At 39.6% G+C, this 16,368-nt stretch overlaps 2 protein-coding genes across 2 annotated transcripts in view; both read right to left on the bottom strand.

The window, feature by feature from the left end:
• Positions 1-506: 506 nt before the first annotated feature.
• LOC144657177 (uncharacterized) lies at positions 507-6,310 on the bottom strand. The gene is made up of 6 exons (XM_078517493.1): positions 6,197-6,310; positions 4,380-4,672; positions 3,800-3,914; positions 3,080-3,116; positions 2,624-2,750; positions 507-2,058 (listed from the first exon to the last, which is right to left on the bottom strand). Exons 1-6 carry the CDS (start codon positions 6,261-6,263, stop codon positions 1,543-1,545), a joined length of 1,155 nt encoding a protein of 384 aa, XP_078373619.1. The 5' UTR covers positions 6,264-6,310; the 3' UTR covers positions 507-1,542.
• Positions 6,311-8,005: 1,695 nt separating this feature from the next.
• Positions 8,006-16,368, bottom strand: part of LOC144657168 (hemicentin-2-like) — a 77,719-nt gene continuing 69,356 nt past the window's right edge. The window contains 9 exon segments of the mRNA XM_078517482.1: positions 8,006-8,601; positions 9,244-9,391; positions 9,673-9,849; positions 10,280-10,308; positions 10,695-11,051; positions 11,603-11,923; positions 12,444-12,782; positions 13,792-14,121; positions 15,251-15,571. Coding sequence (XP_078373608.1) covers positions 8,507-8,601; positions 9,244-9,391; positions 9,673-9,849; positions 10,280-10,308; positions 10,695-11,051; positions 11,603-11,923; positions 12,444-12,782; positions 13,792-14,121; positions 15,251-15,571 — 2,117 coding nt within the window. The 3' untranslated portion in view covers positions 8,006-8,506.

Below are 16,368 nucleotides of genomic sequence, written 5' to 3'. Positions count from 1 at the left end.
GGGCACGTCATCTGAAAGAGCATCCAAAAATTAGTAAATTTACCAAATTTGATGGTTATTGATTTAAACACAATGGTATGGTACACTTTTAAAATAAGAGAGCTTAGTATGGATTGGAGGACGCCTGTCCCTCCAATCCATACTAAGCGTACCATGCCGTTGGGTTTAAACAAATTACCGTCAAATTTGGTGAATCTACTACTTTTTGGAAGCTCTTTCAGATGACATGCCCCATTTTTCAATTCAATCGATATTGAATGTTTGTACCGAAGAGAAAATATGTTTGTACCCAGTTTCCTGCTCGTTTAGAACATGGCTAATTAAAGGTTGCCTGAACAATGTGCGTATGTCCGCTGTATGCATGATGAAGCGTTTTCACTGTTTCAACCAAAAAACAATTCGAATAGATTCTGTCACAGCGTTTACCCAAGATCTCGCTTATGCAAAACACATACTAACCATACACCCATGTCAATAATGTCAACTAAGACTTCAAAATGATCGTCAAGTTACTTCGTGCTTTTATTGGTGTTTGGAATACTTGATACTGATCCATCAATCAGCCGTTTCCACTAAGATGTACAGACTATGCAATAACTTGTATGTTACTTATTCTGATCCCTCTTGTAATAACGATAGTACAGAAAATTTGATGCAGTCGTGTCAAGAAATATATAAATATTATAATAATTCTGTATAATAATATAAATATTGTAAATGCTGATCGCCAGTTAACACCAGTGTTCTAGTGATCACTGATTGGCCATTCAGGGTAAATAAAAGTCTTTCATTTATTTTAAATTATTATTATATACTATTATAAATATAAGCTTATGTGTTGTTAAAATTATAGTAAGCTACAAAATCAGCTCAAAGGCAATAACAGAAATATACTACAAATTGAGAGTCGAAAGCATTTATCAAATATACAACAAGTTTTTAAGCCGCAATGTTCTTGACAATTTGTATAAAAATTTACATTTTCGAAACAGGTCCACGTTCATAAGCAACCGACTTCTCCACTGATATAATCGGTTTTCGCACAAGCTACAGTGAGCCAAGTACACATTTTCGGTTAAAAATTCTTGGAGGTAGGGTCTGTATTACACATAAATCAATCAATCAATCAATCTAGTTATAGGATTCTTAAACAATGTTCGAACGATCCGCTGTGTTTTAGCCACTTTTTTTATGGCTTGTTTGCAAGTGTATTAATAATAAAAAACAGTCCTCATTACTAAGAATAATGAAGAATTGAAAAAGTGGAAAGAAAATAGTAGAGATCCAAGAAAATGAGTTTTAATTCCATTTTTCCGCGCCGTAATCCTCGCACAAGTGCGCCTGCAGTTCACGTGACTGCGCTGCGATTAATCACAGTTACGCACAGGTTGTATTAGAATGGCTTGAAATAAGGGACGTTCTGTAGGATAGGGTTTGACATGATAACTGAGAATTGGACAAAATTTTAATTGTCAGCTAAGCAATGACGAGTTTTCTAACTGATGGCTAAGATCTGATATCTGCAATTATTACTGGTAGCTGTCATTGCACCAAGATATAACCCATGGCTTTGATGTGTTGAACGCCATTATCTGGTGAAAATAAAGCCTCGTTTCCACACGTGTTGTCATCCGGGTCTCCACCTGTACCAAACCCGATTCTGGAATCACAAGAGTAGCAGTCATCTTGTTCGTTACCAATTATACCTATTCTTGCCTTGGATAGTTCACTCCTATTACCAACGGCATTAAACCCTTCCTTGTTACAGTAGTGCTGTAAGGAAGCATTTGAACCAATCAGCGTCTTCCACGTGTTACGACCCAGTGAGGTGGCGCGGTATTGCCCGTCAGCGATCAGTGAGTACAGAGAGTCGGCCTGCTTGTTGATGACCATGAAGTTGAGCTGTTGGCCAACCTTCATACCGAGACATATCTTGTAGAAGGATGTGTTCCAGTAGGTTGGCAACTTGGTCTCTTGTGTGTCAAACCCAGTCTTTCCTCCAGGAAGATTGTACTTATTTTTATCACTCCAGTATGTCGAGTTATAATGAAAGGTAGTCTGCGGAAGAATAGAAAAAATTAATCGATTCACCACTTGAACAAACGTCATCGATCCAATTTTTTTAATTTTTTCAATGAAGGTCATTCCCACCCAGTCCTTGGACATTGTACTCATGATCATACACCACTTTCCGTTTTAAAATCAACCGAATATCTTCTGTTCAATTCTGCGCCAGAACTGAGCAACAGCCTGAGTTTGTTTGAATTCTTCTGGTTTCCCAAATCAGTTCTGGTAATCGTGAATTACTCTTCGGTGACTTAGTATCTGCTTCCTTTTATTTTTTATTTGTGAGTCTGGTTCCCCGTAAAAGTCTTGTACATACAACGACATGGCACACAAGTCCTTTATTTAACATCACTTTTTTACTCTTTTTTATCTAATTCCTTACAACCAAATGTTTGACCATGTGATAAAAAAATAGTTTTGGTGTAAACAGTTTTCTGGTCTAAATCGATCCGGATAAATAGTGTTAGATGAAGAAAAAGTTACAATTTCTTTTTCAAACATCGAAACTTGCATTCATGATTTCGACATTAGATGAAATTAAGCTTGAATGTTTTACCTTGTTGCCGTCAATCTTCATAACCGGTGTCCATCCCCCATCTCCACATCCAAAATCTCCAAAGTGACAGAGAACGGCAGTTGGTTTTGAGTCTAAGTGTAGAGTAACCAGCTGACTCGCGTTTGACCTGTTAAATATAAGGAGCTAGAGATTTACTACTAATACGCCACAATGAATTGTAATAAAAGGATTTATAAAGAGGATTAAACACTTTCAGAAGTCTACAATGCTAGAAGTAATATAAAAGCAAGTATGATCTTGGCAAACGTCTGGTTTTACTGTAAAAATAAACAAATTAAACAAACAAAAAACAAAACAAACAAAACGCTGTCCCTGAAGCGGTTTGACGATATATTATGCCGGGATATATATAGAGAGCAATGAAAGTATTGCTTGACCCGAATGACTTCGAATAGGACAGCTAAAGCTTATTTTATCAGTAGAACTCTGACTTACTTGAATACGTTATCCAGGTCCTTGCACGATTTCACCGCTGAAAGAGATAGAAACAAATTAACATATTAATTTATAGCGCTCTTGTAGAAAAAAAAGTTTTGCTACAAATTTATTAATTGTTTTCCCTTTATTTCCTCTATGGCCGAATGATCAAAGTCCAGCTTTTTACTATAGCTTAGGCCAAGCAAAAAAAAAGCAAATGTTTCTCGTCCCCGCCTGATTCTTTTTTTATTATTTGTTATTGGAAAAGTTGGAACGAACAAAAACCAGCGGGCGTTACTTTCACGTTGTATCTAGTTCTCCTCAATTAAGGACAAAGAAAATTCTGTAAGACATGGCTTTTGTCTGCGCTTTAATACGAATTCAGTTCATAATTTTAAAGCCTCGGCACGCTAGGTCCGTACTGGACCGGTCAATTACCTTGCAGGTTTTATTTTACAAGTTCGCTTCTGGAGAATTCGACGATGGAAAAGAATAATAAATAACAAAAAAAAAACCCGCCCACCCGCTCTCTTTTTTATAGAAATCCGGACGAAAAACATTGTTTTTTTACTTGGCCTATAGATTGATGCAAACAGCGAAGTGCAAACAAGGAAAATACAACAAATTAAAGGAAATTCGGATATAAAAAACTCGAATAAATTTCGACAGCCGAGCTGTGCTAGATTAAAATTGCAAACTTTTTTTAAAAAATAATAATAATAATAATAATGACTTTACCCTGCTCGCAATATTCGCCGATAAACCCTTTGTCACAAAGGCATTCAAACGTTCCATCTTCATAGTTCGTCACACATGCACCACCGTTTTGACATGGCGTGGAAGAACAGGGCGACTGAAATAAGAAGATAACATTGTTCGTCAATTGAGCAAAGCATGAACTACTTGTGATTGGAAGCAGAGCACAACTTAAGGCAGGAAAAAAAATTGCTGGTAACAGCTGGCTTTGTCGGAGGCGCGGTGGCCTAATTGTTAGTGCGCCGGACTCCGGATCAAGCGGTCCTGGTTCGAGCCCTGGTTGGGCCACTTCGTTATGATATTAGGCACGAAACTTTACTCTCATATGTAGTGCCTCTCTCCACCCAGGCGTATAAATGGGTACCGGCAAATTTACTGCTGGAGGTTCCCTGCGATGGACTACCATCCCACCAGTGGAAGAAGAAATACTCCTAGCCGCTTAATGCTCCAGAAACCGAGATAAGCTCCGGCCTCGGTGATGAGCCACTTAGCTCGACAGCAGGCTCTACCGTTTTTTTTTTTAAATAGCTGGCTTTATTTTGATCTTGTAATCAAACCTCACCTTTATGGCAAAATGATGCGAAGTCTTGTTTCCTTTATACTCCGTAAAGTTTCTGTACTTATCATAAGACAGCAACTCACACCAAAGTTTGCCATCAGCTCCTTTGGAGGCGGCCAGGTTCACAGAAAAGCACAAAGGATTGGTAAGGCATTCGAAGGTGCAATCAAAGACATCGTACACAGATAATATTCCAACTCTCGGCATATTCAGGTAATGGAACTCGTCTTTCAAGAACTGGTGCTGTTTAAAAGTCTGACTGAAGGAGGTATCGTCATGTGGCAAAATGTTTGTTTCTGGGATGAAACAACAAGAATAAACTTTTTAACTTATAATATTTAAAAAAAAAATCAATTACTGTTTTAGAAAAATGTTTACAACACTACCTGTCTCATCAAATTTACAATCTTTCATAAATGCATACACTATTAAAACAGTGATGTCTTCAGGCATCGAGGGCACATTTTTGCTTCTGCGGCTCTGCTCAATACGGCGCACAAAACTGCAAACTGGATGTGACTTTTTTGAGAAAACAAAACTAAAGTACTTATGCATTTTAAATAAAGCACGGCCACTTCATGTAGGTTTGAAAATCGAGAATGAAACAGAATTCGATGATGATTCACATCTATGTGACGTCACGGGAAACCTAATCCTATCACTGAGTTGCTTCTTTTTTTGTCTCACTGGTAGACAAATATTTGTTTTTTTATTTCAAGTACATTGCAAGAGATATTCAGTAGTTTTTTTACATGCTATAAAGTACGTATACTGAGCAGCTTGCTTTGGGTACCAAGAAGAAAAACACAGATAAAACACAACAGATTACAACAGAAAGGATTGCAACGATATTTAGTCGTGAGCCACCTGCTAAAACATTATGTTAGTAACAGGTGATATGCTTCTGTAGTAACTTAACAAGTCCTTTCAATTCGTCCTTTTTGAACTTTTCTAACGAAAGTTAATTATAAAAGTTGCGTATTTTATATTTTTGGTGGTAGAAAAGGCAAATTTAAAACACAATAGATGAAACAGAAAACGCTATTAAACTTCTCCAGAGTAAAAAAAACATCCTTTTGACATGCAAATTATGATATAAAAATAAGAACGTCATTTAAAAATAATTAGTTAATTAGTTTATATGGCGCAGACTTTCATATTAGAAGGTTCTTGCATTTTACAGCATTTCATATAAATTAAAAGGGAATATTTTATCAAGCCACCTGCAGCTTAAAATTGTTTCTTGTCACAAAGCTTTTTCAACACATTAGAACGGAAACGAAAATTGTTGACAAAGAAGTTCTTCGGAATTTTTACCGTTTTTACAAGTGATCGTTTCAACTTTTCTTACGAAAGTGATAAAAGCGCCATATCATTTTTTATTCTGTGTTTTAAATTTTAAACCCCAATTTTTGTCAATTTTATATCCAACTTCATCGATGTTTCTTCGACTCCTGTTTATAGACAGTTTGTGGTTTAACTGTACCTCAATGGAATAACCAAAGAATAAGATTACAGGATCCATTATTTATTACAGCTAACTTACATAATAGTCACTAGCTGGCTTTTTTAATTTTCGTAGATTTATTTTCTATTTTAATAGTTTAATTTACACCCATAATATATCAACTAACCAGCTTTTGCGTTATTGAAATACAATATATAAGGAAAACAAGCAAACAAAGAATGTTCCAATGGAAGCGAACTAACTTTCTAACAGATTGCTTCTAGTGCAGCGTATTTTGATATTAACTGAATGAGGTATAACACAAACAGAGAAAACAAGGGTGGTCTCGTGTGCACAACACAACATAACTTACCTTGAGTTTCCTCAGAGATCAGAGTAAAAGCAAGGAATAGAACGGGCCAAACGAAAACGGAAAACATGGTAAAAGAAAATTTTTACTGCGACGTTGCCAATGCGAAGCTCATGCCTCGGAGCTCATGCGAGCAAACTTAACTGAGTGGAACTTTGAAGTTATTATGACTTTCTTCTGTACCAGTAAACTATTTTCATGTCGGTTTTATCCAATAAGAGAACTCATGTTATTTGATCACAGCTCACAACATCCATTAGCCTAGTAATTGCTTGTTCGTTTTGCATTTCGAGTTGTTGAAAACTGAGAAAAACAGTTTGCTTCTTATTATTGATCGAACTTTCTGAATAGGAAATCGATTGTTAAGTTTTACGATGCAAGCGTTTTTTTTTTTTTCTTGCAAAGAGTTATCTTACTAAAGTCTCCGTTCCCAGAGTGTGCGCCAACATCTTTATTTTAAAAATATGGATACAAATTCAAGCATACAGGTTATTAGAGATGAGAAATGTTGAAATTCTCCCAATTATTGCCATGCTAAAGGCAAGGAGACAGGCAAGGAGAATTTCTATGTTGATATTGGGGACTTAATTTGTTTTTCATAATAAATTTTTAATGGCGTGAGTCGTGGTAATGTCTTGCTTTCAGTGTATAATTACATCCAGGCATCGTTCCAAATAGCTACATTAACAGCATCCAAATTCCCGTCTTTCGGCGTTTTTGAGCTATAAATAATTGATTGGGATCGTGCTTCCTTATTTTTTTTTCGAATAATGTCTCACTAATATGCTTGTATAATAATTCTATTTGGTTTTATTGACGGGGACAATGTTGGAGAGCGCTGTAACACCGTACAAAAATTCGGCAAATACTGCGATATCGCAAAACAATTTCCGGAAATTCTGCGATGCCATGAGCTTGCATTGCCGGTGGTTTTGTTGTCGCGAGGGCAAAAAGGAGGCAAAAACGAGCGGCGGGACCGTGAAAACAATTACGTCAGGACTTTTTATTGGATGCTAAAACAAACACAGTGTAGATTAACTAGAACTACTTTATATACACTGAATGACTGTTCCTGACGAAAACAGTTAATTTTGTTTTCCGAGAATTTCAATGTTTCGCCGAAGGAAACATTGAGATTCGAGGGAAACAAAATAAACTGTTTTCCCGAGGGATCAGTCATTAAGTGTTGTGTTATAAGGTAGCACGACGGAGACTTTGATAAAAAAAAAACGGTCGTCGGTCAACATTCGCGGGCAACATTGCAATGTTATCCTCTGACGTCACAGATTTTGCAATGTTGCCCGCTCAGAGACTTTTGGCGGGAAACAGTTATTGTTAGATGTCAAGTGACCTCAAATTAGCCAATAAGAGCGCGCGCTGTTGGGGAAACATGTTTAGCCATAAAACAAAATCATTTAATTATCACGTTACATTAACTCGTGCATCAGAACAACGCTATTTCAGCTTCCCTCTTTGCCCACATGGAAAGGTCTCGAAAAGCCCAAAACACATAAAGATGGCGGACGGTTTTCATGGACCTATGCTCCACAGAGATTGGAAAGGAATAAGTGAAGTAAATCGCATTCTGTCGACAATTTTCTTACAATTTCCGACAGCGGGCATGAGGTGTTCATAAACAGTCACATGGGATGTTTTAAAATTCAAACAAGAGACACCGGAATGAGAACTCCCCTTGTTCCCAATTAATAACCTCGACTTCCTTTATTTGTTCCCTTGAAATAAGTGACCCTTGTGCCCAAAAGCCCCTGGACGCCCTCGATAACTGTTAAAACAAACACATGGCAAACCAACACGGGTCGACTGTTTTATTTTTTAAAATATCTCAGACATTATACAAATTTGTATCCATTTCCCATTACTGTAAAGCTGGCGAACATTAAAAAATAACCTATATTCATTCTATTTTTACTTGAAGCTGAGGCGTTCTTTTTACATTATACTAACTTTATTGTACTATTCAACTGCCCTTATTATTTCCATGACAAAATTTCTCCTTTGCTAGCTAAGATTCTTTTCTTGGCAGCACGAACGGGAACGGGTTTTCCAAATTTATTTCAAATTGAGACAATAAATTTGAGGTCGTTAGGAAAATGTATTTTAATTAAGTTTTCCCAGTGTCTCAAATTTCCTTTCTGCCTTCGATGTTTTGTGTCTTCACTAAAGCTTTGAATGCCGTTAAATTGAGTCGGCAAACAAAAATAAAAAAAAATTCTCTAAGCGTTTTTGTTTAATAAATAGAATATTTATTTGTGTGAATTCTTAATAGGTAGTCTTATTATTCAGCATATATTTTCAGTGGCATGTGTTGCAACACCAGCGAGAATAGACGGAACACATTCCAATTTTCTTGACTTTATCGCAGTATTTGACTTTGTCTACGCAGTTAGCTGGAGAGAAGAAAGAAAGAAAGAAGTTTTACAATGATGCAACAGCAAAATAGCTTAGTAAATCTGGTGTTTTGTGAAATCCCTCAAAAACAACTTGGGGGATACTCCCCCAAAATGCCTATCCAGGTATGTACCGCCCAAACGGGGTCGTGATTTTGGGCTCCCGATCTAGAACGGGGTATCCATTTTAGAGACAATTTCTATAACGGGGTATAGCATTTCGAACGTATGAAAGTTTAAAATTACTAGCAGCCTAAACCGGGTGTTAAAAGGTTGACCTTTTTCTAGAACGGGGTATCATTTTCAATGAAAATTCTTTCTAAAACGGGGTGCTACTTTGGAGACCCGGGCGGCACATACCCACCCAAAATATACCTGAGTACCCCTGGGGATCTTTCACATGGAAGTCCCCGCCCAGGGAAAAGGGAGCAAAGGTTTACTTTCAACGCAAATTTACGAATTGTTTTGCTTGGTACCTTTATTTACTTTATAATGGTACGCCCCTAAGCTTTTGGCAGAAAGGCGCAGTACAGAGCGTATTGGCATATTGGCATAAAGGTTTATTATACAGTGGACTGACATAAACTAACACAATAACTAAAATTTATGTGACCGAAATCAAAATCACTGACAATTACTAACCTCTAGTACACGATTTTCTGTTACAGGGTTCCTGTAAGGAAGGCGGTTCCTGCCATCCACACTGTCCTTTTGCCGGTTTCAAGCTTTTTGCAAATACGCATTTCACATTCCGTAGTTTAATTCCATGTAACCCACACGATCGAGAACACTAAGAATAGGAAAAATATCAATCAATCAATCAGCCAGCCAGTCAGTCAGTCAATCAGCCGGCCAGTCAGTCAGTCAGTCAGTCAGTCAGTCAGTCAGTCAGTCAGTCAGTCAGTCAGTCAGTCAGTCAGTCCAATCAATCAATTAATCAATCAATCAATCAATCAATCAATCAATCAATCAATCAATCAGTCAGTCAGTCAGTCAGTCAGTCAGTCAGTCAAAAACAAACCAACAAACAAACTAGGGAGCCCGATTCGAATTCTGTTTGTTTCTACTTACCGCTGACCAAACAGAAGGCGACCAAATCACGTGACAGTCTCTGTGAGTACAGCGCTGCCGTTTGATTGGTTTAGGCTTGTGGATACAGTGCAGGTCACTAACAACGATACCACCCGGACCAATACAGCTGATATGTCGTTCCTGCCATCCACGGAGATGCGTCACGCAGTTACCACACTAAAAAAACAACAGTCACATGACAGTTGAACATGTCTGTGTATTGATTTTATCACAGGATAGTAGATTGAGCAAGTGCTTGCTATTGTGTCAAAACGTTCTGTTTGAATGTGAAGGCAGCGTGGCCTAGTGGTTAGGACGCTGGACTTGTAACCCGGACCCGGGTTCAAAATCCTCCTTCCTGCCACTGGAGGGATTTGTGTTTGGTTGTCTTGTATATAGCTATCTGGCCAGCCCTCTACTAGTTGAGATTTTTAAACTTCTTTGACTGAGTTGTCATTTGAATAAAAAAACGTTTTGTTAGTATTTTAAGGTACTTGTTGATATCTTTAACTCCTGCTCCTTATCTAGACAATTGCTGTTGCTTTTTGTCGTGTTTTAGTTTATAACTGATCAGTCACCGATGGATTTAAAGTAGAAAAAAACTTGCCTTGCTCCAATCCGTTACTTTCCAATAACCTGTAAGTAAATAATAACGAGGGGTTAACAGTCTTCAAATCATTTATTAGCTGATCTTAGTTTAGCAACTGAGGCAAGTATAAATTTTCCGCCTCCGTCTATCCTGATATTAGAAAATTTCATAACGAACTCACATCTGAAAAGTGGGGGCGGCTGAAAAATAATTAACGAAACCCTATTTACAAAAAAAAAAGGCCAATACTGCCATACCGCAAATCCCTTAAGTCCCTCCCATACAACCGTCCGTCTGTCTGTCTGATTGCCCTAATGTTTCGTGCGTGTGGAGCTCTGATGCCATTTATTTTTCAAATTGCCATTCTAAAGAGAAGCACATGGTGACACCGGCACTGCGGCTTTGAATGCACAAAAATTTGTTACCTACTCACCCTTTGCCTGATCTTTAACAGTAACCTGTACAATTCCTTGATCTTTGCCAACAAGGTTTGTAGCGACACACTTGTACTGACCCGACTCCTTGACGAGGACATGTCGCACTAATAGCACACCGTTCGGCAATAACAAATGTCTGGTGTCATTCCTGATCAAAACTCTGTTTCTTGACCACGTGACATGCGGTCTGGGTTTTCCACTCACTGTACATATCAATATAAGATTATAACCTTCTTCTACGGTGATGGAAGAAATTGTTCTTCTTTTTACCTCCATCTGGGCCATTGCATGGCCCGCAATTTGTTCTTTATTGTAAAGATGTCTAAAATGGCGTTCTAGGATTTCGGGAGGAACTGCAAAGAAATTAAAAAAATGTTGACGTCAATACTTAGCGCGATAACCAATATGCCACACCCCATTTTCCTAACAAAAAAACTTGTTTATTGTTTGAACTAGAAGAATATCACATAATTTAAAGGTGAAGGGGTGAGGAGCAGGGATGGCGCAGTGTTGAGAGCGCTCGCCTCCGACCAATGTGGCATGGGTCCTGGCATCATACGTGGGTTTAGTTTATTGTTGGTTCTCGTCCTTGCTTCGAGGGTTTTTCTCCAGGTTCTCCGGTTTTCCTTCCTACACAAAAACCAACACTTCTTAATTCCAATTCGTTTGGGAATCCGGGGGCCACAGGTTTGTCAGTCGCAAGACTGTTATGTGCAACCCTCGTTAAATAATATCGATTTATTTATTTTTAAGAAGTTCATTTCTGGTTCCAAGTTTGATATGTAAGCCAATGGATACCGTAATTGACGAACACTTTTATCGCGAATAAAATAATTTAATTAAATATGGTTTGGACAAGAATGGTAGTACAGAACTCACTGTGCAATAGCTTATCTCTTGTTACCTAAAATGCTGACAGTTGTAGTCCTATTGAGCGTTCCATACGAGTTGTTAGCAATACAAGTGTATTCTCCTTCATCATCAAGGTCAGCGTTTGGTATTTCTAATGTGCCGTCATTCAAGACAGTGTGACGTGTCTGTCGGCCTGTAGTAGCTACAATCCACTTGATCGTTGGTTTAGGGTTACCGACGGCAGCACATTTGATGTTCAAGGTTGCTCCTTTAACGACTGTAGCCAGGGCACCAACTGTTGTTCTTAAGTCCCGAGCGTGGTCACTAAATCGAGATTTCACTCCTCGCCAATAACTCGGAATCTCTGGAGGAGCTTTAGTTAAGACGAGAGGAACGTATGTGATAAGTAAAATGAATAAATGATCTATTAAATTCATGTATTAATTAGTGAACAAAAAAATTGAAGTCGCACAGTCGGTCGGTCGGTCGATCGGTCGGTCGGTCAGCACAATCTGTTTGTCTTTCGTTCGCTCACTCATTCGTTCGTTCGTTCGTTTGTCTTCTCTTCTTTCTTCTTCGTTCTTATTACTTATTCGCTCTTTCTTTTTTCCGTTGTCTCCTGAAACGTTCGCTCTTCTGTTCGCTCGTTCGTTCGTTTATTGAATAACTCACTCGTTCGTTCGTTCATTTGTTCGTTCGTTCGTTGGTAGCTTATTCGGCTCTTTCGTTTTTTCCATTGTCTCCGTGATACTTTTGCTCTTCTGTTCGCTCGTTCCTTCTTTTGTTGAATAACGAGACAACGAGAAAGACTAGATAGACTGGTTTTATCTACAAGAAACGCAAAATACAGAGCACACACATAAACAGTACATTACGTTTCTGTATTTCCTTACTTCCAATATTCAAATGCGTTGTTCCTTCATGTTGGCCGGCGATGTTAGTTGCCACACAAGTGTAGTAGGCAGCATCAACCACTAATGTACGTGTTATCTGGAGTGAATTATCTTTCATTACTTTCAGATTTCCATTGGGCACTAGTAAAGATCTTTCCTTGGAATTCTCTCCTTGTCTATACCAAGTTATATTCGGGGGCGGGACGCCCGTTGCTATGCACTTTATCCTGACAGCCACGCCCCTAGGAATGGTGACCACGGCACCGGTTGTTATGGAAACAAGATCCCTGATGTCTGTTATCTCAAACGTGCCTTTGACATTGCTGATCAGTGGAGGCACTGAAAAAAAGAAATGCATTGGCATTTTGTGTGACAGCCATGAAATTAAACTTCGGTTTGCGTGACAGTGAACGAAACTGTGTCTATGGTAAAGGGCTTTTCAGGGTTGAAATGGATAGCTCTGTTGTTTTATATGGGCATTTCTCGACACGAACAACCAAACAACCAAATTCCTGTCTGTAACCTAGTTTACGACACTCGAAACTCAGTTGCTTTACTTCAACCATTCATTTCAAGAAATTATTTGAACACCTTTAGATGGGGAGAGACGCTTGAAATACGCTTTTTTCGAAAGTTTAAGGTGGCTCTGAAACGGCTCAAGAGAATCTTTTTTTAAATTTGCAGAAAGCTCTATCTTAATATGCTGATCATTATTCAGTGATAAAAAATGGGAGTCACTGGACTCGTTTTTGAGGTATAAGCGCTAAAAGGGAAAATAAGGGACGTTTTTAGCAGGTTGTACTGTTGCCATGGCAACCAGTCACGTCATGAAGATAACTCGAGCTTGTTCAGCGATGATTGGACATTTGGTTGATATCATTATTATAGAAGCAACTCTTTAAGATTCGTTGAACTAACCTAACAAAGTTTAAAGTGTATATGACATGAAAAATATTCTCTGCTTATTTGAAAGGCCTTTCGAAATACAGAAGAATGGCGTTTTTCTTTTCGAAATATCTTTTTTCGTTTCAGAGATATTGACGTTTTTGTATTATGCAAATTAGATCAGTGATGATGTCATAAGATATGACTCTAAAAAATGGTAAAATACTGAATAAACAATATCTCTAAAACTATTAAAGCAGTGCTCTTGGAACTTGGCACCACAAATGTGCATCACGTCATATACACTTTAAGATCTAAAAAGTGCTGGAAACCGCTGTGAGCGTCCTTAAAATCTGCCACGACTCATTTCCTTTACACACTGCCTCGTTATTACGGTATTTTGACCCGAACTTAAGGTCAATCAGTATAAGAAATACTGTCGAGCGGAATGTGCCTATATTACCTGTGACAGCGAGTAACAGTGACTCAGCATCACGACCAAAGATGTTCAATGCCGTGCACTCATATCGCCCTGCATCGTCCAGCCGTACTCCTCTGATCATCAGTGCTGTCTCATTCATTTGGTACCTTTGGTGCCCTCCTGGCACTATAAACCGCCCCTCATGTTTCCACGTGACGGTAGGTTGAGGGGAGCCCTTGGTGGGGCAGGTCATGATCACAGTTGCATTGACTATAGTGGTCAAGTTGGAACCTATTGGGATAACGACAGGTTTACTGCTGTCCACGTCGATGATGTTTATGCTGTGCGATACGATAACTGGTCCTCCTGGTCCTGTGGTAAAGTATGGAAAGGCTATCAATACGAGAACGTCTACGTACAGGTCAGGTGACCGTCACTGCTGGTACGTAACTCCAGTTTCTGTACAGTGAAGTGACTAAGAGTACGGAAATCCTACTTGGATGGTATTCTAGTCAATCGCAAGTCACCTTTCAGTATTTTGTCAATATTACACAAACAGTTGGCTAGTACCTGTTTACACAACTGGGTCGTCGAGATCATCGTGAGAGTAAAGCCTTGCACAAGAAAGCAGCAAGGGCACAATGTATGAGGGGTTCCCCCCCGGTTCTTCTCCGCTCGCCCCTCTTCTCCTCCTCTCCCTCTCTCCTTGCTCTCCCCCTTCTCTCCCTCCTCCACCTCTTCTCCGGGCGGGCCGTCTCCGGCGGGGGGGGTTTGTCCCTCGGCTCGTCTCCCCTCCCCCTTCGGGTCCGGGCCGTGTGCTGGCGCTCTCCGAGCTCGTCTCTCGCACACACATCTCTCTGTTTTCGGTCGGCCCTCCCATTCGGGCCCCCTCCGTCGCGGGCCTTTGCTGGTGACCGCTCCTTTTCTCCCGCTGACAAGTTGTTTGGGTGGTGTTCGCCGGGGACAATCTGTCATTTCTTCCTGTCTTGCGTTGGGGGCATTCTTTCTCGTTGTGGACTTGACGCGTAATTCACCCCGCGGACGACTAGCGAAGAAGCTGCTCAGAGAACACTACCTTAAATGAAAACAATATGCGGGGATACCTCATAACAATGGAGGTCCTTGATCGCAAACTACTTGATCCGGAGTACGACGGATCAACTATAAATCCTGACTGCACTTTACGTAATAAGCGCGATTCCACCCTTTTATACTCATCTCACCCAAAATTCAGCACATTCCTCTTTAACCTAGCAACAAATGCTCAAATGTACAATAGCTATCAATTTATTGTTTCTACAAGTTTGCCTGGTTAAATTTAATTTCGGATCAAAATTTTCCGTATGCCTATAAGAAAATGAACCAAGACCAAAGTAGACAAATATCGCCCTACAGTGACATTAAATGTGCCTGTGTCTGAAGGACTGATGATGAATGACTTTATATACTGTGTCATACTCAGATATAGGTCCTGTAAGGTATTCTTAAAGACGGGACGCACCTTTGACAACAAGTTCAGTAGTGGCAGCATCTTGTCCTGCCTGGTTAGTGGCCGTACACGTGTACTCATCCACGTCCGCATGCTGAACATTGCGGATGGTCAGCGTCTGTTCACCGATCTCATACTTGTCATTAACTGGTATAGCTTCAATTCCACGCGTCCATGTAAGCTTAGGTGAAGGAAAACCGCTGGAATTACATCTCAAGGTTACTGACGAGCCATTTATGATCTCCACTCTGCTGCCGACCGCGACTGTCAAAGGACTTACTTTATCCCAGGACACCGCCTTCGTGGACCGCTCTATTGAGGGCTTGCTATGAGCTAAAAGAAAATCTGCTTTAGACTTTCAATTAGAGCAGTTTTTACGTGGGTCTCGTACAACCAAAACAAGCACAGCAACCGTAAACATCCCGATTAACTAATACAAACCAGAAACCCATAAGGGTTTCTGGTTTGCATCTGCGCAAACACAAAGCAAACACACGCGACCGGAGTCAAGCGCTTACTTAACCACTCAGATGCAAAACCCAAACCAATCGCTTTTGGCGTTGTGCGTTTTCCCCGCTTGACTCCGGTCGGAAAACGCACAACGCCAATAAGCGATTGGTTTGGGTTTTGCATCTGAGTGGTTAAGTAAGTTAAACCAATCACAGAACAGGGCACTGTAGAAGTAAAGCAATTCCGGATTACTTTCAACTCTCAATTGAAAACCTTTCTATTGCGCTGAGTGTAACACTTTGACGAGACAACAAGCCTTCCTCAGTTGCATTTCTGAAGGACAAGAACTCCCGAACATTTCAAATAATCATCTAAGGACGTATTCTTAAACAAACACAAAGATGCATCTGGAAAATGTTTACTTCAATCTGAAGTAAAATATTCACAAACAGCAGTAAGACCATAAACTGATTACAACTGTGCGTCGGTTAATTTAATGCTTCGGCACTTTCCTGCTGGTGTTTGTGAAATTAACCGTAAGGTGCCTACACCCCAGGGGACATGTTGTAGGGACATATAGCAGGGACAAAATCACAACGTGTACGCACAAGAAACTGTAGCAGAGACACGTTGTAGCAATACGTCCCATTTTGTCACAATGGGACGTATTGCTGCAACAT

This window comes from Oculina patagonica, chromosome 1, assembly GCF_052425735.1.
Source record: "Oculina patagonica isolate OP01 chromosome 1, crgOcupat, whole genome shotgun sequence".
In the NCBI taxonomy this organism is placed as follows: domain Eukaryota; kingdom Metazoa; phylum Cnidaria; class Anthozoa; order Scleractinia; family Oculinidae; genus Oculina; species Oculina patagonica.
Note: the sequence above shows the minus strand (reverse complement) of the source record. Positions and strands in the feature narration are given on the sequence as shown.

Bases quoted from the DNA above. Each gene is read 5' to 3' on its own strand.
- LOC144657177 (XM_078517493.1), bottom strand. From the start codon at position 6,263: ATGTTTTCCGTTTTCGTTTGGCCCGTTCTATTCCTTGCTTTTACTCTG. The intron at 3,117-3,799 runs GTAAAGTCATTA...TATCTCTTTCAG, and splicing joins CGGCGAATATTGCGAGCAGG to CGGTGAAATCGTGCAAGGAC. The intron at 2,751-3,079 runs GTAAGTCAGAGT...TATATTTAACAG, and splicing joins GACCTGGATAACGTATTCAA to GTCAAACGCGAGTCAGCTGG.